Here is a 27,968-nt window from a genome sequence, read left to right as displayed (position 1 = left end):
AACATGTCTGTGAGCGACAGAATTCTTGCTGGTTGGCAGATGATCAAATACTTATTTGCAGCAATAACATACAAATAAATTATTCAAAAATCATACATTGTGATTTCGTTTTTTTTTTTTTTAGATTATGTCTCTCACAGTGGACATGCACCTAAGATGAAAATTTCAGACCCCTCCATGATTTCTAAGTGGGAGAACTTGCAAAAACGCAGGGTGTTCAAATACTTATTTTCCTCACTGTACTTCTGGGCCTTGTTCACAAGTGAGGGAACAATGGAGCACGAGATTGGCTGGAGAATCCGTGCAGCAGGGGCGGTGTTGCATTCCCTCAACTGTACTGTTGTGACGAAAAGGGAGCTGGACCAAAAGGCGATCTCCTGTCAGTCTTTGTTCCTACTCTCACCTATGGTCATGAGGGTTGGGTCATGACCGAAATAACTAGATCGCGGGTACAAGCGGCCAAAATGGGCTTCCATAGGAGGGTGGCTGGTGTCTCCTTTAGAGATAAGCGAGAAGCTCGGTCATCCGTGGGGTGCTTGGAGTAGAGCCGCTGCTCCTTCGCGTTGAAAGGAGTCAACTGAGGTGGTTCGGGAATCTGGTAAGGACGCCTCCTGGGCGCCCCCAAGGGAGGTGTTCCAGGCACGTCCATATGGGAGGAGACCCCAGGGAAGACCCAGGACTAGGTGGAGAGATTATATCTCCACACTGGCCTGGGAACGCTTCAAGATCCCCCAGTCAGAGGTGGTTTATGTTTATGTTTTACTACATTTCATTCATTCATAATAATTCATAATGCAGTCTGGGAAAGGGAAGTTTGGGATCGCTTGCTGGAGCTGTTGCCCCTGCAACCCAATCCCAGATAAGCGGTTGAAGATGTACAAGGGTAGGCTGAAAAGTTCTAAGGCTCCCCATGAAGGAGTAATGCATTAACTGCATTCTAGTGAGCCTTAGAACTTTTCAGCCTACCCTCGTATGTATGAGTTAAATGTAAAAATTAAGTAAAGGCTCAGTTAACATGGGGAGAAAAAAAAATATCAATCAGTGATCAACAGTACTGATCACATTCTGTTTGCAGCACGTGGCCTCCAGCATGTATAATCATTGTCAGTGCGCTACACTCTCTGACCTGTAGGTGTCAGTCACCTCTAATTACCTGTTAACTGAAGCTTCAACATGCTGTTAAAATGTTTTGTAAAAGGATTTAAGTGTTTGGATCTGAACTGGAAAATTCTGGCTTGGATTTTAAAAACAAAAGAAATACAGACACATCACAGACACAATACAGAGACACCCGACAGACACAATACAGAGACACATCACGGACACCCGACAGATACAATACAGAGACACCCGACAGACACAATACAGAGACACATCACAGACACCCGACAGAGACAATACAGAGACATCCGACAGACACAATACAGAGACACATCACAGACACCCGATAGAGACAATACAGAGACACCCAACAGACACAATACAGAGACACACTACAGACACCCGACAGACACATTACAGTGACACACGACAGAGACAATACAGAGACACACCACAGACACACTACAGAGACACCCGACAGAGACAATACAGAGAAACACGACAGACACAATACAGAGACACTACAGAGACACACGACAGAGACAATACAGTGACACCCGACAGAGACAATACAGTGACACCCGACAGAGACAATACAGAGACACCCGACAGACACACTACAGAGACACCCGACAGAGACAATACAGTGACACACGACAGAGACAATACAGAGACACCCGACAGAGACACCCGACAGAGACAATACAGAGACACCCGACAGATAAAATACAGAGACACCCGACAGACACCCGACAGAGACACATCACAGACACCCGACAGAGACAATACAGAGACACCCGACAGACACAATACAGAGACACCCGACAGACACAATACAGAGACAATACAGAGACACCCGACAGACACAATACAGAGACACCCGACAGACACAATACAGAGACATCACAGACACCCGATAGAGACAATACAGAGACACACTACAGACACCCGACAGACACATTACAGTGACACACTACAGAGACAATACAGAGACACGCCACAGACACAAGACAGTGACACACTAAAGACACCCGACAGACACAATACAGAGACAATACAGAGACACAAGACAGACACACTACAGAGACACACGACAGAGACAATACAGTGACACATGACAGAGACAATACAGAGACACGCCACAGACACAAGACAGTGACACACTAAAGACACCCGACAGACACAATACAGAGACAATACAGAGACACAAGACAGACACACTACAGAGACACACGACAGAGACAATACAGTGACACATGACAGAGACAATACAGAGACACCCGACAGAGACAATACAGAGACACATGACAGACACACGACAGAGACAATACAGAGACACATGACAGACACACGACAGAGACAATACAGAGACACACCACAGACACAATACAGAGACAATACAGAGACACACCACAGACACAATACAGAGACACAAGACAGACACAATACAGAGACACAAGACAGACACAATACAGAGACACACCACAGACACACGACAGAGACACACCACAGACACACTACAGACACACGACAGAGACACACTACAGACAATACAGACACACCCGACAGACACAATACAGTGACAATACAGAGACACAAGACAGTGACACAATACAGAGACACCCAACAGCGACAATACAGAGACACCCGACAGACACAATACAGAGACACCCGACAGACACAATACAGAGACACCCGACAGATACAATACAGAGACACATCACAGACACCCGACAGAGACAATACAGAGACACATCACAGACACCCAACAGACACAATACAGAGACACATCACAGACACCCGACAGAGACAATACAGAGACACATCACAGACACCCGACAGAGACAATACAGAGACACCCGACAGACACAATACAGAGACACATCACAGACACCCGACAGAGACAATACAGAGACAATACAGAGACACCCGACAGAGACAATACAGAGACAATACAGAGACACCCGACAGAGACAATACAGAGACAATACAGAGACACCCGACAGAGACAATACAGAGACACCCGACAGACACAATACAGAGACATACTACAGACACCCGACAGACACATTAGAGTGACACACTACAGAGACAATACAGAGACATCCGACAGACACAATACAGAGACAATACAGAGACACACCACAGACACACTACAGAGACACCCGACAGAGACAATACAGAGACACGCCACAGACACAAGACAGTGACACACTAAAGACACCCGACAGACACAATACAGAGACACACGACAGACACAATACAGAGACAATACAGAGACACAAGACAGACACACTACAGAGACACACGACAGAGACAATAGAGAGACACCCGACAGAGACAATACAGAGACACACGACAGAGACAATACAGAGACACACGACAGAGACAATACAGAGACACCCGACAGACACAATACAGAGACACACGACAGAGACAATACAGAGACACAAGACAGACACACTACAGACACCCGACAGACACACTACAGAGACACAAGACAGACACACGACAGTGACACACTAAAGACACCCGACAGACACAATACAGAGACACCCGACAGAGACAATACAGAGACACCCGACAGAGACAATACAGAGACACAAGACAGACACACTACAGACACCCGACAGACACAATACAGAGACAATACAGAGACACCCGACAGACACACTACAGACACCCGACAGACACAATACAGAGACAATACAGAGACACCCGACAGACACACTACAGAGACACAAGACAGACACACGACAGAGACAATACAGAGACACCCGACAGAGACAATACAGAGACACACAACAGACACCCGACAGAGACAATACAGAGACACAAGACAGACACACTACAGACACCCGACAGACACAATACAGAGACACACGACAGACACACGACAGAGACAATACAGAGACACAAGACAGACACACTACAGACACCCGACAGACACAATACAGAGACACAAGACAGACACACGACAGAGACACACTACAGACACACGACAGAGACACGCTACAGACACATGACAGAGACACACTACAGACAATACAGAGACACCCGACAGACACAATACAGAGACACATCACAGATACCCGACAGAGACAATACAGAGACACCCGACAGAGACACCCGACAGACAAGACAGAGACACCCGACAGACACAAGACAGAGACAATACAGAGACACACCACAGACACAAGACAGATACAATACAGAGACACACCACAGATACATGACAGACACACCACAGACACAATACAGAGACACACTATAGACAATACAGAGACACCCGATAGACACAATACAGAGACACACCACAGACACCCGACAGAGACAATACAGAGACACCCGACAGACACAATACAGAGACACACGACAGAGACAATACAGAGACACCCGACAGACACAATACAGAGACACCCGACAGAGACAATACAGAGACACCCGACAGAGACAATACAGAGACAATACAGAGACAACCGACAGACACAATACAGAGACACCCGACAGAGACAATACAGAGACACCCGACAGAGACAATACAGAGACACCCGACAGACACCCGACAGACACAATACAGAGACACCCGACAGAGACGATACAGAGACACCCGACAGACACAATACAGAGACACCCGACAGAGAGGATACACAGACACCCGACAGAGAGGATACAGAGACACATCACAGACACAATAGACACCCGACAGACACAATACAGAGACACCCGACAGACACAATACAGAGACACCCGACAGACACAATACAGAGACACATCACAGACACCCGACAGACACAATACAGAGACACATCACAGACACCCGACAGACACATAACAGTGACACACTACAGAGACAATACAGAGACACAAGACAGACACACTACAGAAACCCGACAGACACAATACAGAGACACACGACAGAGACAATACAGAGACACACCACAGACACAATACAGAGACACCCGACAGACACAATACGGAGACACCCGACAGACACAATACGGAGACACCCGACAGACACATCACAGACACAATAGACACCCGACAGACACAATACAGAGACACCCGACAGACACAATACAGAGACACATCACAGACACCCGACAGACACAATACAGAGACACATCACAGACACCCGACAGACACATAACAGTGACACACTACAGAGACAATACAGAGACACAAGACAGACACACTACAGAAACCCGACAGAGACAATACAGAGACACACGACAGAGACAATACAGAGACACACCACAGACACAATACAGAGACACCCGACAGACACAATACAGAGACACAAGACAGACACAATACGGAGACACCCGACAGACACAATACGGAGACACCCGACAGACACATCACGGACACCCGACAGACACATCACAGACACCCGACAGACACAATACAGAGACACCCGACAGACACAATACAGAGACACCCGACAGACACAATACAGAGACACCCGACAGACACAATACAGAGACACCCGACAGACACATCACAGACACCCGACAGACACATCACAGACACCCGACAGACACAATACAGAGACACCCGACAGACACAATACAGAGACACCCGACAGACACAATACAGAGACACCCGACAGACACATTACAGAGACACATCACAGACACCCGACAGAGACAGTACAGAGACACCCGACAGAGACAATACAGAGACACCCGACAGACACATTACAGTGACACACTACAGACACCTGACAGAGACACCCTACAAACATACAGTACAGCAGACGTGGTGTACTCATCGCAGTACTTGCAGTAACACATTCAAGGTTAAAAATAATGCAATGTGACATAAAACATAAAAAAGAAAAAGAAAAATGATCAGCAGTGACAAAGTGAGTCCACATCAGAAACAAGTTCATTTCAAGACATGATTTGGACAGAAAACGTGGAGCCAACGGGTCAAACCCACCAAAATGTTGGAGTTTTACCTTTAACACCCTCAAAATGTCATTTCTCCCTGAGGTGGTCTGTGGTGATGGTTTTACAGCCCAGCCAGGGTGTGTGTGTGTGTGTGTGTGTGTATGTGTGTTTTGGGGGGTCATGTGGGCGTTACCTGCACAGGTGGTCGGGCTGTGATCAAAGACCCGTACTGACTGTAGCTGAACACAGCGAAGTCTGCAGGAAGCAGCACCCTGCGAACAACAGCGCCACCTGTCAGTGTTTCCTCCACGCAACGTTATTTTAAGTTTTACCACAACAATAAAACATGTTGTTCTCCCAAAGATTTCTTTTAATTGACTAACTCCACCCTCTGAAGACTCAGAACATCTTGTCTTTGAATGTTTAAGAACCAGAACACAGAAAAAAAAATAACGTGGTTTTATTACTGAAGCTCAGAACTGAGAGAAAATTAAAGAATTACAAAATCAGCCAGAAGTTTGATAGAACTTTTTAACCTGCTGGTGAAAAACTACATAATGAGTAGCATGTTCTCCGTGAGGATCCACAGGATCTAGGCTGGGTGGTGTTTATCAAATTGTTTTGAGGCGGGCGCTAAAGGGCTAAAATATGACACATATGACGCAATTTCTGTACTTCTGGGAAAAAAAACAGCATTTTCAATGGGTTTTTGAGCAAATTACACATAAACAAAGTGAAAATGCAAAGAAAAAGTGACGATGCGGTGGAAAGCGGACATGTGTTGTGGTTTGTTTATGAACCGGAGCTGAAACATGTTGAGGTGGTTTTGCAGGCGAGAGAACACAGCTACTCTGGTTAGCTGTGTAGGCTAACACTTACCAACACGACGTCTCCCACTCACCTCATTTTCCCTTCTCCACTGGGAACCGAAAGAAACCTTTTGCGACTGCTTCGGTGACTGCAGCCGAAAACAACAATAGTACACTAATTTCCTGTGTGACGTTATGCTGTGTCTATGGGTTACCGCGGACTTTACCATAGCCGTTTTTGGCCGATGAAAACATCGCCGAATGCAATGCAAATACATGTGATTTGGTCACTTTTCAAAGGGGTCAGACTCGTCAATAAAGTCAATTTAATGTACAGTGGTTCATTTCAGGTCAGCTTGGTGTATAAATCTGACCATTCCAGGCAGTGAGAGCTGTCAGCTGGCTGTTAGACACAAGTTAGAGACAAAACCAAACCAGCTAATTTCAATAAACATTCAATGCAGCCTGAGCTTGTTTTCATCGGGCGGCCAGTCGCGGAGGTATGAATTCTTGCCTTCGGATTCTCCACGTTGCCGGAAGTGACGTGTCTCCGCGGCAACCCACACTGCACAATGGAACAGAGGTCCCCATAAGTGGTCAAATCCTGCGATATCATGCAGGGTTCAAACGAGACTGCGCCGCCCTATAGGTAGCCGACACACACTGCGTGTGCAGGTCATCGCCGCAATATGGGCTTGTGGGAAGGCCGCCGGACGACTTTTGAGGTTTCCCAGATGTAAACAAGAAGATATCCAACATGGTGCAAAGCCACACACATGGATCAGTGAGAGGCTAAGTGCACACTGCGCCACCCTGACTGTGCCGGTGAAGGATGGATGAGTGATAATGGAACGTACACATGAGGCCCAGTAAAATTTCACTTCTTTATGAGTGCTGAAATGATTCATTTTGTGCCTCAGAAAATATTTTCTGGACTTGTTCTTTGCTATTTAGATATATTTATGTATTTTTAAATTGAAATACACTTTCTGTTGTGGGACTACTTTAGGTGTAGTGATCGCTTCTTGGTGATGAGGCCAGAATGCAGAAGCGCACAGAATATTAAAAATCTTAATCGTGGTTCAGCCCAACTGAGAGCCACCGCTGCCTGAGCAGTGGCGAGCGGCACAGGATGGTAGCTGACATTTTACAAGGGTGGTACTAAATTAAGCAAAGTTTCTATCATGAGCTGGAATGGCGTGTGAGTCCAGAATGTTTTTAGAACCTTAGACCTCAACAGTTTTTAGAAGAGGAATCCAACCCTTTTATTTCCTGTTTATGTATTTTGGGTCAAGGATGAACGGCGCCCAAAGGGAACACTGACAGGACTAATAGTTTTGGAGAAGCTACGAATATTAGCCAACGTTGCAAATTGCATTTTGGACTCAGGCTCCTTTCCAGCAGGGGGCAGTAAATCATCTTTATATTAAAAACATGAGTGTAAGTGTAAGTGAAAATAGATGGATGACACAAGAAAGTGAAAACACTTATTTCCATTGTGGTCCATTTAAAAATCAAGTGACAAAATAGAAGTAATAATAAAATGAAAATAGTAATGATGATAATAATAGTGTGTGTATGATAACATAAACAATTTATAAATACATTAAGACAGTAAATTAACATTAAAAGTTACATAATTAAGAGGAATTAAAAGGCTTGAGTTCCTCTTCCTATTTTATAAACACTACCCAATCTATAGCCCATGGATCCCCATGGGCAACAAGCTCTTTTTTATTATTATTAGTTCTATTTTTTCATTTGATTTGTTAAATGGACCACAATGGAAATAAGTGTTTTCACTTTCTTGTGTCATCCATATTTTGACATATTCAGAATTATATTATGTACTGAACGTAATAAATAAATCACACACGTACACTTTTAATATACAGATAATTAATTGGTTTGATTGTTCACTTGTGATCAAAAGTCACAAATAAGAACATCGCATCTGCAGCATCAGCTGCTACAGTAAACAATGTTAATCTGCATTATATCAGCACAGCCGCCTCCTACTGTCAGATTGTAATATCACACTTACTCATTTCTTTCCAGATGAATGATGTGTTCACGTCCATCCACACTGATGACATAAGAGACCTGCACACAGACACAAACAGTTGGTTTTAAGAAAATAACATCTTACGTTCTATATTTATGTTTTCATTCCCATTTGTCCGCTTGTTGGCAAGAATTTGCTTTTTTCCAACTAGTAGATTTACTTTGTTTTTTTTTACGTTATTGAACAATGAATATACAACACAGATGTTGAATCTTTATCAGTCATCACGCCTACAAAGTCATTTAGGCTAGCACCACTTGGTGGCTAAGTGTGATTCCTGTTTACAACCTGAAGAAGAGCGCAACGCAACTCTCGTTCATCGGATTTATACTGAAGAACAAAGAATGGATGTAATAGGCCCGTCACACCTGGAGGATTTAGCCAACATATGCTGACTTGTGAAAAATTTGGCGAGTATGCTGGATACAGCGAATACGTTATGCAGCTGTCACACCCTGACGATTTATCCAGCGTATGCCAACAGCCCGTTTCCACCGTGCGGCCCGGGTCGGTACTGCACAGTATGGTATGGTGTCAGAACGCTTCAGTCTGACTTGGTTTGCATTTCCACCACCAGCAGAACCCTTTTGTTTGATAGGCAGAGCATGTAGATGTTGATATGCACGTCACGGAGCATGCGTACGCTGTCGTGTGACCTCTCCACTGCACACAGAGGCCAAACAGAGTCATTTAACATTTTTTTTAAAATTAAATTTTTGTCTTGGTGGATCGTGGGATTTATTTTCATGGCTAGCAGAATGCTGAAGAGTCGACTGATGTCTGTGGTAAACGCTGATGTGAATGAATGAGGCGCTGTGACTCTTTCAACTTTTAAGATAAGTTCACTTTCTTGCACCGGTGTTCTCTGGTTCAGGCTGAGAGACAAACCACAGAGGGACATTAAAAACGCTACATTTTTTCAGTCCCAACAAGGAACTAAAGTATTTCAGACGTTGTTTTCCAAAATCAGGAGGCTTCATGTGGATACGTTTTTGTCAGGTTGTGATGATGAATCTGACTGAAACCAACGGCTCAGATTAAGACTATATATTTACTCCGCGTGTGGATGGTTTTAATATTTGAAACAGTCTGAACTGTTCACATGATGACTGCAGCTTTCAGTTGTGCAGCCAATCAGTGGACAGCATCAATGGACAACTATGACATATACCAGCGTGCTTCAACGTGCTCTCAACTTATCAGATGTACACCAGCGTATTCACCATATTTTTAATACGTGGACATAGGCAGGATAAACGATCAAGGTGTGATAGGGCCAGAAAGGATTTTTTCATGGAAAAATGGGCAATATTCCTCAGGTGGAGTGTATTGCTTTTTTTTTCCCCTTCAAAAAGAGGGCATGTCAGTAAAGCTCTGGGCGGTGGGTCGGGGCGATGATGAAGATCGTGCTTTTGGGCTGTGGAATGCAGGATGTCAGACAGAATTCTCTCACAAAGAACAAAGATGAGGCATGTTTGTGTGGAATGTGTCCCTGCGTGCCCGGTGAGGAAACCGGCACCAGCAGAGACTGCCGCAGCTAACACCTCGTCACCAGGGAAAAAGTGTTTCTGCTTTTTACATCTCAGTCAGTGTTTTAGAGAGAGTTTAAAAAAGAAAAAAAAAGAAGACATTTTTAAAAATCACAGCCTGTTGGGTGTTTTTGGTTTCACTTCTGATCACTGATCCCATGAGGCATTGACACAGGATTTGTTTTGGATATCTCATTGGCCCACACACTCCGTACAAACCGCTGAAGCAAACTGGCGGCCGTCTGACCAATCACAGGTTCTGTGGACCGAACACAGACGGTTTATTAGAACATCAACAATTTCAAGTCATAACTGAGCTGATTATCTCATTTCCTCCTAATCTGTGTCTGCCATGATTAACTATCTGATTTATTTCCTTTCTTTCTTTTTTTTTACTTTGACACTTTCTTCCCTTCTATTCTCATTTACTCATATCTCACTGGGACAAATACTCAGTTCTAAAAATGATCATTCTTTAATCAAAGTTTATACAAATTTTATGTAATCATCAGCAAGCTTATCAAGATTATATATATATGTGTGTGTGTGTGTGTGTGTGTGTGTGTGTGTGTGTGTGTGGTTGGATAACAAAAGTCATGATGGATAATATAGCAGTAGTAGATTTTTTTTGTTTCACTAAAAGAATCAAACACCACTTAAATGGTTAGAGCAGAGTTAGTTTTCCCTGCAGTGACAACATTTATTCCACACAGCTCTATGAGCTTCAGACTAATATAAGTCATAAAGCTCGTAGCAACAAGAACTAAAGCTCCAAAACTATGTACAAGTAGACCTCATAAATGTCTTAAAATAGTTTGTCCAACACAAAACACAAAATGTGCCTACACACAAGCCACTTATTGTCATTATTATTATTATCTTTGCCTATATGCTGGAATAAGGGATTGAACTCTTTAAATTCTTGTTCATTACTTTCCATTTCAATCAGACTCACAGGTGAAAAGTTCATCCACAGCCTTTGATCTGACGATTTGTTTATAGTTGCACATGAAGGTTTTTTTTTTTTTTTACAAAATCAAAGAATAAAGTTGTGTGTGCCTCATTAAAAAAATCTATAGAAAAGAGCGTTTAGGAGTGGAACATGTGAGTGATAATATGGCGGACGATTTGCTTGATTTGAGTGATCCAGTGTTATATAGAGATCAGTAGGACATACTGCGGGGGGGTAAATCGGGTTCCTGGGCCCTGGACTCCATGATTTGGGGTTTTTTTCTGGGCGTGGACATGCAATGAATTAAACTGTGGTACCTGAGCGGGTGGTAAACCGTCTGCATCCCGCTTCTGGATGCTTCCGATTGGCCGTGGGATCGTCAGCTGATAGGAGGAAAACTGCTCAGTTTGCTGGGAGGCGGAGCCTGGAGGACAAAACAACCAGTCAGTGAATAGAGAAGCAGACAACAATAACAGCCAGCGCCATTATAAACTGCATCAGTGGACATGTCGGCTAGTAAAATATAACTCTAAAATAAACTATAGTTCTACAGGACTTCAGTCATGTCTCCTCAGACACAGAGAGAGTCTCTGAGGAAAATTTAGCTTCAGTCAGTCTGTGACTGCATGAGTTATTGAGTACACAACCAGTGAGCCTGAGACGACCACATGACCTCCGCGCCATGTTGTCCCCCAGCAGTGTGTTTGAACAGACGTCCGAACTCTCAGGTGCCGAATCTAATGACACCACAGAGCTTTAAGTTTGTTTCAACATTTTTATTGCTCCAAATTCATTCATAATGTGAGAAAATGTAAATAAATAAATAAATAAATAAAAAAAGCTCTGTGCCCAAAACATTTTATAAAGTCACAGAAAACAACTAATATTTAGAAATAAACATCAACATGTAAAATGTCTGACTGTATGGTTAGAAATGCAGAGATTTTTTTTTGTTTGGGGGGGGGCTGTCATCTTCCAGGTTTATACTGTAACTTTACAATTTATTTTCTTTATTTGCACATTTAAGAAAAAACTCACATTTGACTTTTGTTAGAAAAGTAACATTTAGAATCCAAATGTGATTCTGTGTTTATAAACAACCACAAAACATGCAGCCAGCGGCGCCTAAAACTTCTGCACAGCAATTCATCAAACGCAAAGTTAACGTGATTAAAAAAGAAATCTGACAAAAACATGTAAATCAGAGTAACAATTAAACAAATCGTGTGTGTGTGTGTGATGTGCCCTAGCGTGTAGTCATCTGTAACCATGGAAACATCTCCAAGGACGACCTCTCCGTCCTCCTGTTTGCCTGCGGTGAGAACTGTACCATCAAAAAGAACACGAGACAAAGACAGCAGGACTTAAAGAGAAACGACGGAAGAAAACGCGCGCAGGATCGTGACGTCTGATTTATGTGGAAGATAAAACTAGAAGAGCACTCGTTAACATGCAGAGCGCCAGGAAAGAAAACACACAACATCCCAACTTACAGCATTAAAACACACGCTCCTGAGAGACGCCAGAGACAGATTTATTAATTGATTAATTTATTTCTATTTGTATAACACATTTTACAGAACAGTATATATTTTTTACACCTAAAGCACATTTATTTACTGTAATATATTGTTATCTGTATCTGTACATCTTCAGCTTTATTTTTTGCTCAATGTAACACTCTGACAATGTAAACGTGTGTTTCCCACGTCAATAAAACTCCACTGAAATGAAATGAGGAGAGAGAGAATGAACCAGTGGGACTGAGAATTTAAAAACTCAGCTTGACCTATTTTCAGAGCTTAAAAAGTCGCACTCTGTTTCAAACTGTTCAGTGTTGTTTGTGACAACCAATCAGAGTCAAGCTGCACCGTGACATCAGTGGCTTTTTTCTACAAAACTGCTTCATTTTGTGTGTTTATATACATGTCATACAGCACTGCTGTGACTCTTAGTCGGAGGTCAACAGCTTCTGACTCTGACAAACTGTTATGTTTAATGGCTGACTCTACTGCAGTGACTAAGTGACTCTCTACCTCCGACTAAGAGTCACAGCAGTGCTGAACAGTGCTAAGCCTCCTCCGTCCAACATCACAGGAGAAGAACAGAAAGCTTTGGCAGCACTGCAGAAGGACCAAAGCATCCTTATCCTGCCAGCAGATAAAGGCAGATGCACGGTGGTCCTGAACACATCGGATTACGAGGCCAAGGTCAACAACTTGATCAGTGACTCCAGTACATACGAACGTCTGAAGAGAGACCCCACGAGTGGCTATAAGAAGAAAATCATTAGCTACCTCCAAAACCTGGAGAAAGAGGGACTCATCGATAGGCAGACATACTACAGACTGTACCCTCGGGACGCCACTCCATGCATCTATGGACTGCCCAAAATCCACAAACAGGACGTGCCACTCAGGCCTATTGTATGTAGCACAGATTCCATCACATACAATTTGGCCAAGCACCTCAAGTGGATTTTGGCTCCTCTAGTGGGTAACTCAGACCACCATGTGGAGAACACACAAGATTTTGTGAACAAAATCAAGGACCTGCAGCTGGAGGCAGATGAAACAATGGTGTCATTTGATGTGACTTCGTTGTTCACCTGCATCCCCACCGCTGAGGCCGTCTCAGCTGTGAGGCAGAGACTGCTGGAAGATGTGTCTCTACCTGAAAGGACCAAACTCACACCAGACCACATCTGCCAACTCTTGGACATCTGTCTTAACACCACATATTTCCTGTTTAGGGGGAATTACTACAGGCAGATCCATGGTTGTGCGATGGGGTCTCCGGTATCCCCCATTGTGGCCAATCTGTACATGGAGCGAGTGGAGAAGACAGCCTTGACGTCGTTCATGGGCATCTCTCCCAGGCACTGGTTCAGATATGTCGATGACACATGGGTTAAAATCAAGCAACAGGAGGTCGAGGACTTTACAGAACACATCAATTCGGTGGATTCCAATATCAAGTTCACACGTGAGGATGCCAGAAACAACCATTTAGCCTTCTTGGACTGTGATGTTACGATTGGAAAGAACAGGCAGCTCCAGACAGGGGTTTACAGAAAACCCACTCACACTGACCAATATCTCCTCTTTGGCTCAAACCACCCCCTTGAACACAAGCTCGGGGTGATCAGGACTCTTCAACACAGAGCCCTACAGGTGCCCACAATTGCAGAGGGAAGGGCTAAAGAACAACAACTTGTACGGAAAGCCCTCACAGTATGTGGGTACCCACGATGGTCCCTGGACAAAGTGCAGAAGTCCCAGAAAACAGAGAGACCAGATAGACAGGAGACGGAGACAAGAAGAAGAGGAGTGTCTCTCCCTTATTTAGCAGGAGTAGAGGAAAACCTACAGAGGATCTTCAGACAGCACAAAATCCCCGTTTACTTTAAACCGGTTAACACCTTGAGACAGCAATTAGTTCACCCTAAGGACAGGATCCCTAGTTACAAACAGAGCAATGTAGTGTATTCTATCAGATGTCAGGAAAACTGTAACGAACACTACATAGGTGAGACTAAGCAACCTTTAAACAAAAGGCTATACCAGCACTGCAGAGAGGGCCCCAGTGGACCTCAGTCTGCAGTGGACACGTTTGAGGACAAGGAAGTTAAAATCTTAGCCAGAGAGAAGAAATGGTTTGAGAGAGGTGTCAAGGAAGCATTCTTTGTAAAACAGTTGAAACCAAGCCTTAACCGGGGGGCGGGTCTCAGACACGCTTTGTCCCCTGTTTACAATGGGGTACTCAGGTCAAAGCAGTTTCAGTCCTTTGTTCATGGTAATGAGTCATTCACGTCATCAGGAGAGTCGTCAAGGGAGCCATCAGGGGAGGCTTCCATCTCATCATTAGGAGAGTGCTAACTAGAGCACAATAGGTGCTAATTAGAGCTATTGTTTAGTCACTAGCCTACAGCAGTCGGCCTCTCTGTAGGTGGGGTCTGGTTAGGTTAAAAACTCCAGCTTTTGTTGGCTTCTGGTTTATTCTTCTCTACAAGAGTCAAGACAGAAGTCAGACTACCTGAGCAAGAATTTTAGCTGAGGAAGCTTCTGTGATTTGAAGCGAAACGTCCTCACGTCAAGCAACCCAGTCCAGTCGAAGATTCAAGCTTCTCTACTATGGAAACCACCTGGACAACTGAGAGCCTACACAGAAACATTGTGTTATATATATATATATATATATATATATACACATACAGTGAGGAAAATAAGTATTCGAACACCCTGCGGTTTTGCAAGTTCTCCCACTTAGTCAAATCATGGAGGGGTCTGAAATTTTCATCTTAGCTGCATGTCCACTGTGAGAGACATAATGTATAAAAAAACAAAAAAAACAAAAAACAAACAGAAATCACAATGTATGATTTTTTAAATAATTTATTTGTATGTTACTGTTGCAAATAAGTATTTGAACCCCTGCGAAAATCAATGTTTCAGGTTTTCACACACTGCAGCAGGGATTTTGGTCCACTCCTCCATACAGATCTTCTCTAGATCTTTCAGGTTTGGAGTTTGAAAGATTTTCTAATGAGTTCAGGTCTGGAGACTGCCCAGGCCACTCCAGGACCTTGAAATGCTTCTTATGGAGCCCCTCCTTAGTTGCCCTGGCTGTGTGTTTGGGGTCATTGTCATGCTGGAAGACCCAGTCATGACCCATCTTCAATGCTCTTACTGAGGGAAAGAGGGTGTTTGCCAAAATCTCGCAATACATGACCCCATCCATCCTCCCTTCAGTACGGTGCAGTCGTCCTGTCCCCTTTGCAGAAGAGCACCCCCAGAGTATGATGTTTCCACCCCCATGCTTCACGGTTGGGATGGTTTTCTTTGGTTGTTCTCATCCTCTAAACACGGTAAGTGGAGTTGATTCCAAAAAGCTCTATTTTGGTCTCATCTGACCACATGACCTTCTCCCATGCCTCCTCTGGATAATCCAGATGGTCACTGGTGAACTTCAAACGGGCCTGGACATGTGCTGGCTTGAGCAGGGGGACCTTGATGCCCTGCAGGATTTTAAACCATGACAGCATCATGTGTTACTAATGTAATCTTTGTGACTGTGGTCCCAGCTCTCTTCAGGTCATTGACCAGGTCCTCCTGTGTAGTTCTGAGCTTTCTCAGAATCATCCTTACCCCACAAAGTGAGATCTTGCATGGAATCTCAGACCGAGGGAGACTGACAGTCATCTTGTGTTTCTTCCACTTACTAATAAATAATCATAACAGTTGTTGTCTTCTACCAAGCTGCTTGCCTGTTGTCCTTTAGTCCATCCCAGCCTCGTGCAGGTCTACAGTTTTGTCCCTGGTGTCCTTAGACAGCTCTTTGGTCTTGGCTATGGTGGACAGGTTGGAGTGTAATTGATTGAGTGTGTGAACAGGTGTCTTTTATACAGGTAACAAGTTCAAACAGGTGCAATTAATACAGGTAAAGAGTACAGAATAAGAGGGCTTCTTAAAGAAAAATTAACAGGTCTGTGAGAGACAGAATTCTTACTGGTTGGTAGGGGATAAAATACTCACGAGGTCTGTTAGAAAAGTATCGGACCTTTTTATTTTTTGCATATCCTGATGGATTTGAATCACGTGTGCTTGCATGAGCAAACTTTGAACCTTTCGTGCTCATGCGTGAACTTTTTCACGCCTGTCGATTGCATCATTTTCTGGTAAGCAGCCTTTGTATGAGGATTGTGTAGTGCGCTCGCCATATTTTCATTCCAAGGAAAAAGACGGAACGACTGGAGCAGAGCCGCATCAAATTTAGCCAGAAACTGGGCGACAGCCAGATAGAAACCATTCGGATTATTCAGATGGCTTTCGGTGACTTTCCAGTCGTGTGACTACCCGAGAAATTGTGGAAGAGGTGGGCATGTCACAGCATGTCCTCTGAGACTTCCAACACGGAGGCACTTTTGCGCCGCCATCAGCAGCAGCATGAATTTTGCCGCCACTCTTTACATGGCCAAATCTTCACAATGTAATGTGCCGAAAAAGTGCTGATGTCCACCTCTTCCGCAACTTCTCGGATAGTCACATGACGGTCCCGCATCACTACAGCATTCACTTTGGAAATGATCTGGTCATTTCAGCATGTTGATGGCCGACCGGAGCGTGGCTCGCTCTCCACCGTTGTGCGGACATCTTTAAACCGTTGTACCGTTCCTTAATCTGTGTGATGCCCATAGGATCGTCACCGAAAGCCTTCTGAATGGTTTCCACCTGGCTGTCACCCAGTTTCTGGCAAAATTTGATGCGGCGCTGCTTCAGTCGTTCCGCCATTTTCCTTGAAATGAAAATCCGTCGAGAGCACTACACGTCCTCACACAAAGGCTGCTTACCAGGAAATGATGCAATCGACAGGCGTGAAAAAGTTCACGCATGAGCATGAAGGTTCAAGGTTTGCTCATGCAAGCACACGTGATTCAAATCCATCAGGTTTTTGCAAAAAAATAAAAAGGTCAGATACTTTTCTAACAGACCTTGTATTTGCAGCAGTAACATACACATAAATTATTAAAAAAATCATACATTGTGATTTCCAGATTTTTTTTTTTTTTAGATTATGTCTCTCACAGTGGACATGCAGCTAAGATGAAAATTCGCAGGGTGTTTAAATACTTATTTTCCTCACTGTAATATTATATATATATATATATATATATATATATATATATATATTGCTGTTGGTGGTGGTTTTTTGTTTCCTTTAACATGGACGTCGCTGACAGGCATCAGAAACGAAGCAACAAGCTCCCATTTTGTACAGACAGAACATTGTACAAAAAAGGTGTGAGATCTTGGAACTGGAAGTCGACCGTGATACGGGCGGCTACAAGACCCTTCAGCATAGACTCAGGGTGAGCTGACCCCTAACCCCAAACACAGGTCTTCTGAGTCTTCCAGATGGTCAGCTTGGCAAGTCCACAGAGCAGGTTGATTAAAACATGTCATGTCCTTTGTTGTGTGCAATATTTGGGACAAAAAAATATAATTCTAATCCAATTCCATTTGTTCCGCAAATCTGATTGGTTAATCGTGTGAGATTTACGACCACAAAATGTTAATGTTGATGGTGGCAAAATATACAACTGTTTCACATTTGATGTATTACTCCGCACCCTGACTGCGTTGCTACACAGATGTCAATAATGGCGCTGTCAGCAGAGAGCGAGAGAAACTAGTGCAGCGGTAACGGTGTCGGTAAGCTTCACCGGCTGAATTACTTACAGAAAAAGAAACTGTGCAAACAATGGTATTGGATTAGAATGAGAAAACACCTTTGTGTCTGATGATTGCCTCTACTGGTGGTTGGCTCTCACTGCGGTATTGTATCACTTCCTGTTCCGGAGCACAGCGGTGTTTTTCTGTATCTGTTAGATGTTTAATCTGCGCAATTAGATTGATCTAGTTAACTACATAACCATTTGTTTCACAGTGTAATCTTCACGTGCCTTAACTAAAGCACTCCCTCTGCTGAATCACCTCTAAATTATTTACACATTATTCACTTTGTGTGTTTTTAGGAATCCGCTAGCTTAGCGCAGCTACTAGCTCTTAGCCGGTTTAGCATGGCGGCTTCTCCTGTCTCTCCTGCACTTTTCTGCTCTGGGTGTGAAATGTTTAGTTATTCCTCGGCCTCCTTTAGCAGTAATGGTACTTACTTGGTAGCTTTGGAGGCCAGGCTGGGCGAATTGGAGACTCGGCTCCGCACCGTGGAAAATTCTACAACTAGCCAGGCCCCTGTAGTCGGTGCGGACCAAGGTAGCTTAGCCGCCGTTAGTTCCCTTCCAGCAGATCCCGAGCAGCCGGGTAAGCAGGCCGACTGGGTGACTGTGAGGAGGAAGCGTAGCCCTAAACAGAAGCCCCGTGTACACCGCCAACCCGTTCACATTTCTAACAGTTTTTCTCCACTCGGCGACACACCCGCCGAGGATCAAACTCTGGTTATTGGCGACTCTGTTTTGAGAAATGTGAAGTTAGCGACACCAGCAACCATAGTCAATTGTCTTCCAGGGGCCAGAGCAGGCGACATTGAAGGAAATTTGAAACTGCTGGCTAAAGCTAAGCGTAAATTTGGTAAGATTCTAATTCATGTCAATCGGAGGTCACTAAAATTAACATTGAATCGGTGTGTAACTTTGCAAAAACAATGTCGGACTCTGTAGTTTTCTCTGGGCCCCTCCCCAATCGGACTGGGAGTGACATGTTTAGCCGCATGTTCTCCTTGAATTGCTGGCTGTCTGAGTGGTGTCCAAAAAATGAGGTGGGCTTCATAGATAATTGGCAAAGCTTCTGGGGAAAACCTGGTCTTGGAGAAACCTGGTCTAGGAGAGACGGCATCCATCCCACTTTGGATGGAGCAGCTCTCATTTCTAGAAATCTGGCCAATTTTCTTAAATCCTCCAAACCGTGACTATCCAGGGTTGGGACCAGGAAGCAGAGTTGTAGTCTTACACACCTCTCTGCAGCTTCTCTCCCCCTGCCATCCCCTCATTACCCCATCCCCGTAGAGACGATGCCTGCTCCCAGACCACCAACAACCAGTAAAAATCTATTTAAGCATAAAAAAAAGAAAAAATAATATAGCACCTTCAACTGCACCACAGACTAAAACATTTAAATGTGGTCTATTAAACATTAGGTCTCTCTCTTCTAAGTCCCTGTTAGTAAATGATATAATAATTGATCAACATATTGATTTATTGTGCCTTACAGAAACCTGGTTACAGCAGAATGAATATGTTACTTTAAATGAGTCAACACCCCCGAGTCACACAACTGCCAGAACGCTCGTAGCACGGGCCGAGGCGGAGGATTAGCAGCAATCTTCCATTCCAGCTTATTAATTAATCAAAAACCCAGACAGAGCTTTAATTCATTTGAAAGCTTGACTCTTAGTCTTGTCCATTCAAATTGGAAGTCCCAAAAACCAGTTTTATTTGTTATTATCTATCGTCCACCTGGTCGTTACTGTGAGTTTCTCTGTGAATTTTCAGACCTTTTGTCTGACTTAGTGCTTAGCTCAGATAAGATAATTATAGTGGGCGATTTTAACATCCACACAGATGCTGAGAATGACAGCCTCAACACTGCATTTAATCTATTATTAGACTCAATTGGCTTTGCTCAAAATGTAAATGAGTCCACCCACCACTTTAATCATATCTTAGATCTTGTTCTGACTTATGGTATGGAAATTGAAGACTTAACAGTATTCCCTGAAAACTCCCTTCTGTCTGATCATTTCTTAATAACATTTACATTTACTCTGATGGACTACCCAGCAGTGGGGAATAAGTTTCATTTTCACTAGAAGTCTTTCAGAAAGCGCTGTAACTAGGTTTAAGGATATGATTCCTTTTTTATGTTCTCTAATGCCATATACCAACACAGTGCAGAGTAGCTACCTAAACTCTGTGAGTGAGATAGAGTATCTCGTTAATAGTTTTACATCCTCATTGAAGACAACTTTAGATGCTGTAGCTCCTCTGAAGATCTTCACTTAGCCTGGAAAAAGAGTCTGTTGCTCTATAAAAAAAGTCCTCCGTAAAGCTAGGACATCTTACCACTCATCACTAATTGAAGAAAATAAGAACAACCTCAGGTTTCTTTTCAGCACTGTAGCCAGGCTGACAAAGAGTCAGAGCTCTATTGAGCCGAGTATTCCTTTAACTTTAACTAGTAATGACCTCATGACTTTCTTTGCTAATAAAATTTTAACTATTAGAGAAAAAAATTACTCATAAATATCCCAAAGACATATCGTTATCTTTGGCTGCTTTCAGTGATGCCGGTATTTGGTTAGACTCTTTCTCTCCGATTGTTCTGTCTGAGTTATTTTCATTAGTTACTTCCTCCAAACCATCAACATGTCTATTAGACCCCATTCCTACCAGGCTGCTCAAGGAAGCCCTACCATTAATTAATGCTTCGATCTTAAATATGATCAATCTGTCTTTATTAGTTGGCTATGTACCACAGGCTTTTAAGGTGGCAGTAATTAAACCATTACTTAAAAAAACCATCACTTGACCCAGCTATCTTAGCTAATTATAGGCCAATCTCCAACCTTCCTTTTCTCTCAAAAATTCTTGAAAGGGTAGTTGTAAAACAGCTAACTGATCATCTGCAGAGGAATGGTCTATTTGAAGAGTTTCAGTCAGGTTTTAGAATTCATCATAGTACAGAAACAGCATTAGTGAAGGTTACAAATGATCTTATGGCCTCAGACAGTGGACTCATCTCTGTGCTTGTTCTGTTAGACCTCAGTGCTGCTTTTGATACTGTTGACCATAAAATTTTATTACAGAGATTAGAGCATGCCATAGGTATTAAAGGCACTGCGCTGCGGTGGTTTGAATCATATTTATCTAATAGATTACAATTTGTTCATGTAAATGGGGAATCTTCTTCACAGACTAAGGTTAATTATGGAGTTCCACAAGGTTCTGTGCTAGGACCAATTTTATTCACTTTATACATGTTTCCCTTAGGCAGTATTATTAGACAGCATTGCTTAAATTTTCATTGTTACGCAGATGATACCCAGCTTTATTTATCCATGAAGCCAGAGGACACACACCAATTAGCTAAACTGCAGGATTGTCTTACAGACATAAAGACATGGATGACCTCTAATTTCCTGCTTTTAAACTCAGATAAAACTGAAGTTATTGTACGTGGCCCCACAAATCTTAGAAACATGGTGTCTAACCAGATCCTTACTCTGGATGGCATTACCCTGACCTCTAGTAATACTGTGAGAAATCTTGGAGTCATTTTTGATCAGGATATGTCATTCAAAGCGCATATTAAACAAATATGTAGGACTGCTTTTTTGCATTTGCGCAATATCTCTAAAATTAGAAAGGTCTTGTCTCAGAGTGATGCTGAAAAACTAATTCATGCATTTATTTCCTCTAGGCTGGACTATTGTAATTCATTATTATCAGGTTGTCCTAAAATTTCCCTGAAAAGCCTTCAGTTAATTCAAAATGCTGCAGCTAGAGTACTAACAGGGACTAGAAGGAGAGAGCATATCTCACCCATATTGGCCTCTTTTCATTGGCTTCCTGTTAATTCTAGAATAGAATTTAAAATTCTTCTTCTTACTTATAAGGTTTTGAATAATCAGGTCCCATCTTATCTTAGGGACCTCGTAGTACCATATCACCCCAATAGAGCGCTTCGCTCTCAGACTGCAGGCTTACTTGTAGTTCCTAGGGTTTGTAAGAGTAGAATGGGAGGCAGAGCCTTCAGCTTTCAGGCTCCTCTCCTGTGGAACCAGCTCCCAATTCAGATCAGGGAGACAGACACCCTCTCTACTTTAAGATTAGGCTTAAAACTTTCCTTTTTGCTAAAGCTTATAGTTAGGGCTGGATCAGGTGACCCTGAACCATCCCTTAGTTATGCTGCTATAGACGTAGACTGCTGGGGGGTTCCCATGATGCACTGAGTGTTTCTTTCTCTTTTTGCTCTGTATGCACCACTCTGCATTTAATCATTAGTGATCGATCTCTGCTCCCCTCCACAGCATGTCTTTTTCCTGGTTCTCTCCCTCAGCCCCAACCAGTCCCAGCAGAAGACTGCCCCTCCCTGAGCCTGGTTCTGCTGGAGGTTTCTTTCTGTTAAAAGGGAGTTTTTCCTTCCCACTGTCGCCAAGTGCTTGCTCACAGGGGGTCGTTTTGACTGTTGGGGTTTTTACGTAATTATTATATGGCCTTGCCTTACAATATAAAGCGCCTTGGGGCAACTGTTTGTTGTGATTTGGCGCTATATAAATAAAATTGATTTGATTTGCAGATGTTAATGCTGGATTACGGTCACAAATATCCCTTTTACTCAATTTGTGAGAATAAAATGCAGCATTAACGTCCACAAATCATCAGACACAACAGGGTTATTCCCTAAATTCATAGTAAACATTCAATTAAATTTTCAATTTCAAACATCAAACCAAACCCATGAGATCACCTCCCCAACAACCCAAACAGCCTGACAACTGGTGACACTGCAAAAACACAATGAACAGTTTCCCTAAGTGGACAAAAAAGACATATCTCATCAACACCTGGATCCAGGTGCCCAGATACCCGTTTGTAGCCACAAGCGCATGTACCCTCCTCCACTGGAGGTCCCCCGCTCATTTGTCTACCGGGGTTTGCACAAGGTTGACCAACATGCCACAAGAGACAAGTCCGCATCAAAAAACTCGGACCACTTCGACACATTTAACTCTGCCAAAGAGTGTAAGTGCAACACTTTGACACGGTGTAGTAGAGAGACGTTTCACCAACACGCTCCAACTCTCCTGAGCAGCATCCTGGAGGACCGAACTCCCAATGATTCCGCCAAACCTCAAAACAGATGTCCACGGTTGAAGGACCAGTTTGATGCAACCTGCCTCCCTCAGGCGGGACCACAGAGTAGCAGAGGACTACCAGGGTGACCTAAAAAGGTCACAGAGGCTGAGCTGCAACACTACGACCACGTGGTGCATTTTCTGGACCAGAGACCAAACCAGACCACGACGCAGCACCACCTGACTTCCTCAGCCAGACTGGAGACCACATGCCTGACAGACAGCGGTGACCCTGATCTGTGTGAGGTCACCCCCGTTTCAGTTTCCCATAATCCCACAGTGTGATCGTAGAAAGAAGAGAGAAAGGGGAGAGATGGAGAGAGATGTTCGTGTGTGGGGGTCTTAGCTGGTCTGGGAACGTGCACGTCCCTGCCTTCAGCACATTAAGGAACCCGTTGGTCCTCAGTGGTAACCACCCAGCGGTCCACTACCAGGTGAAATGTGGGGGTGTCCTCAACCTCCAGCCGCTGGCGTCCTCAACAGTGAGGTACCCTCATGCTGCATCAGGACCACAGGAACCACAACTTGAACCACTTTGACTACCGCGCTGTTTGAACGTGCACTGAGTGAGCCAATCCAGCGCCTCTTTTACAAACCAACATGGCGGCATAATCCGGTGTGTGAACGCCATCTGCACCTCCGGGTTCAGAGTACCAAGCCTGGACCGGACCAGAGGTCACAGGGGAGCATCACCTCTCAGACAGCTTTCAATCATCAAGAGAACCAACAAAAACCTCCCGCAGCGTCCACCAAAAAGAGAGAGAGACGCCTCACGGGAACAAACATACTTTAAAGTAGGTGTAACCCGTGAGGCAGGGTACCCACGGGAACAGGAAGAAAACAGAACGGTCAGTCACAATGCATTTACAAACGTACAGTGACACCGTTTCAGGCACTTTTGCCGGACTGACGGTCTGCGGTGTCACAGACCTGCTGAAGACAGACGGCCTCTTTGATGATGTCACTTTGGCTGCCATCGGGTATGAAGGAGGTTTGGAACGCTGAGTCATCGTTCCTGTAACCATTAATCCAGAACTGCTGAAGGCCGCTAAGCTGCTTAGCGCACAGTCTGGAACACGGCCACCAAGTACACAGTACTTGTAGTACCATAGTATCATTCTGAGGTCACACGTTGATTGGCAGGTCTGAACGATCTGAACCCAAACAAATTACACAAACCAGCACTGCGATTGACAGGTGGTTGCCATGGAGATGAAAGCCCAGACATTATCGTGTAGTTGTACACTGCAGCGTAGTACAATACAGTACAGCACAAAATAGTGTATTACAGCACAGTACACTGCAGTGTAGCACTACTGCGTGATGTAGCATAGGACGCCGCAGTGTAGTACTCTGTGTATCGCTGTGTAGGACGCTGCAGTGTAGACGTACTCTGTGTGATGTAGTATAGTACGCTGCAGTGTAGCCGTACTCTGTGTATCGCTGTGTAGGACGCTGCAGTGTAGCCGTACTCTGTGTGATGTAGTATAGTACGCTGCAGTGTAGACGTACTCTGTGTATCGCTGTGTAGGACGCTGCAGTGTAGACGTACTCTGTGTGATGTAGTATAGTACGCTGCAGTGTAGACGTACTCTGTGTATCGCTGTGTAGGACGCTGCAGTGTAGACGTACTCTGTGTGATGTAGTATAGTACGCTGCAGTGTAGACGTACTCTGTGTATCGCTGTGTAGGACGCTGCAGTGTAGTACTCTGTGTGATGTAGTATAGTACGCTGCAGTGTAGACGTACTCTGTGTATCGCTGTGTAGGACGCTGCAGTGTAGACGTACTCTGTGTGATGTAGTATAGTACGCTGCAGTGTAGACGTACTCTGTGTATCGCTGTGTAGGACGCTGCAGTGTAGTACTCTGTGTGATGTAGTATAGTACGCTGCAGTGTAGCACTCTGTGTATCGCTGTGTAGGACGCTGCAGTGTAGCCGTACTCCGTGTGGTGTAGTATAGTACGCTGCAGTGTAGTACTGTGTATCGCTGTGTAGGATGCTGCAGTGTAGCAGTACTCTGTGTGATGTAGGATAGGACGCTGCAGTGTAGCACTCTGTGTGATGTAGTATAGGACGCTGCAGTGTAGCACTCTGTGTGATGTAGGATAGGACGCTGCAGTGTAGCACTCTGTGTGATGTAGGATAGGACGCTGCAGTGTAGCACTCTGTGTGATGTAGGATAGGACGCTGCAGTGTAGCACTCTGTGTGATGTAGGATAGGACGCTGCAGTGTAGCACTCTGTGTGATGTAGGATAGGACGCTGCAGTGTAGCACTCTGTGTGATGTAGGATAGGACGCTGCAGTGTAGCACTCTGTGTGATGTAGGATAGGACGCTGCAGTGTAGCACTCTGTGTGATGTAGGATAGGACGCTGCAGTGTAGTACTCTGTGTGATGTAGTACAGGACGCCGCAGTGTAGTAGTACTCTGTGTGATGTAGTACAGGACGCCGCAGTGTAGTAGTACTCTGTGATGTAGTATAGGACGCTGCAGTCACAACTGTGTAGCTATAAATGACTGTTGTTTCCCAAGAGCCTGGCTGTTGTGTTTAGCAGAAACGTGTGTGTGGGTCTTTCAGAAAAAAAGAATGTAACTTTATTTCCATCCACCTGTTGCTCACTCGTCCTGTCACCAACACCAGCTGCTCTACCAGAAGCGGATCCAGACTTTTTTTTTTTTTTTTTTTTAAGAGGCTGAGGCCCCCTCCTGGTTTCTCCAGACAACCACACTGGTTTTCTTTTTGTGTCAGTTTCACTCTCCACTCATTTTGGATTTTACTTTTACTTAAGGTACATTTTATGTGAGAAATTTACTTTTGATACTTTAAGATTTTTACTCAAGTAATATTTTTAAAGGAGACTTTAACTTTGACCAAAGTAATTTTATGGTAAGATACTTTCACTCAAGTATCACTTTGAGGAACTTTATACAAGACTGGTACTTGGTGTGCTGTAGTATAAGACACTGTGGTGTAGTAGGTGTTGGTGTGTGGCAGTATAGGCCAATGTTGTGTATTAACGCAGTACATTAATGTGCTCGGTACTACAGTGAGACACAAAACTGCTCTGGAGTAGTAGTAGAATGGTGAGTATTTGCACATGCAGTACTTTTAGGCAGTGGATATTGTTCTGTGACCGGTAGTGGACTTACTTTGGCTTATGGTCCGGAACACGCTGTGATTGGTTGAGCGTGCTAATGTAGTGACTGCACTCTGCGTGGTGTTATGACTCCGCACATTCGCTCCCCTTCAGGACGCAAACTCAGGATCTCCGGCATGTGAGTCGAACTCTCTAACCAGAAGGCTAAAACCCAGGACTCTGGCCTTGTGACCAGAGAATCCTTTTGAGCTGTTGGGAGTGAGTTTACCAACTACATCAGCACAGCGACACCTGCTGGCCTCCGTTACACTGACGTCATCACTTGACCCACTTTATTTTTTTAAAGCATTTTCTGATGCAGTTTTTAAAATTTGACTTTCTACCACCCCCCCCAAAAAATAAAAAAATAAATCACACTCGTGCTCCCGTCACACCGTGTTCCGGACAAATTGCCAAAGTAAATCCTACGGTCACGGAAGAATATCCACTTCGGTACTTTTGGGGAGGGGTCACTGCATTGACTTCTGGTAATGGTGACGACAAACTGACCCCGTGAACTTTGACCCTGAGACGTAACAGACACGGAGCAGAGCGCGGTTGTGACTGACAGCTGTCCATCACGCTGCTCCTCCTCACCTCCGCTGAGCAACAGCAGGAAGCAGCTCCAGATCCCCGCCGCCTTCATCTTCATCACACCGGAAACCGTCCGCGGCCGTCTTCCAGAAGTTTCCCCGAGCAGAGTCTCATACTGTGACCCCGTATGATCCAGTCCGGCTCCGCCCGTCTGGGCCACACAGAGACGGGTTTCAAACCAAACCGCTCCCATCGGAATCTAAAGCCATCCGGATCTCCGCCCCAGCGATTTCAACAGTTTTTAAGATCAAACTGCGCGTCCATCTTCAATTCCAACTCCACTGGAACAGCTAGCGACAATATCCGACAGCACTTCCTGTAGCGTTCTTCAAAATAAGTTATCCCGAGGCTTCGGGTTAAAAAGTTTCAAAAATGAAAATGATTGTCACGCTTAATAATAAATGGTATTTAGATTAGCGCTGCAATTAGCCAAATAATTGTTTTCATTTCGTAGATCCTTTTACTTTAACCTCAAAAGAAATATTGAAAGAAGTCTGCTGGAAACTGGTTTA

The 27,968-nt window shown here is 44.1% G+C and overlaps 1 protein-coding gene across 1 annotated transcript in view; it reads right to left on the bottom strand.

Annotated features, from left to right (window-relative positions):
* Nucleotides 1-27,749, bottom strand: part of adam9 (ADAM metallopeptidase domain 9) — a 53,597-nt gene extending 25,848 nt beyond the window's left edge. Inside the window, exons 1-4 of the mRNA XM_034171374.1 lie at nt 27,460-27,749; nt 11,669-11,775; nt 8,850-8,908; nt 6,190-6,268 (exon numbers count right to left, since the gene is read on the bottom strand). Coding sequence (XP_034027265.1) covers nt 6,190-6,268; nt 8,850-8,908; nt 11,669-11,775; nt 27,460-27,649 — 435 coding nt within the window. The 5' untranslated portion in view covers nt 27,650-27,749. The remainder of the gene's footprint in view (nt 1-6,189; nt 6,269-8,849; nt 8,909-11,668; nt 11,776-27,459) is intronic.
* Between the last annotated feature and the right edge of the window lie 219 nt (nt 27,750-27,968).

The sequence above is a fragment of the Thalassophryne amazonica genome, chromosome 5 (assembly GCF_902500255.1).
Source record: "Thalassophryne amazonica chromosome 5, fThaAma1.1, whole genome shotgun sequence".
In the NCBI taxonomy this organism is placed as follows: Eukaryota; Metazoa; Chordata; class Actinopteri; order Batrachoidiformes; family Batrachoididae; genus Thalassophryne; species Thalassophryne amazonica.
Note: the sequence above shows the minus strand (reverse complement) of the source record. Positions and strands in the feature narration are given on the sequence as shown.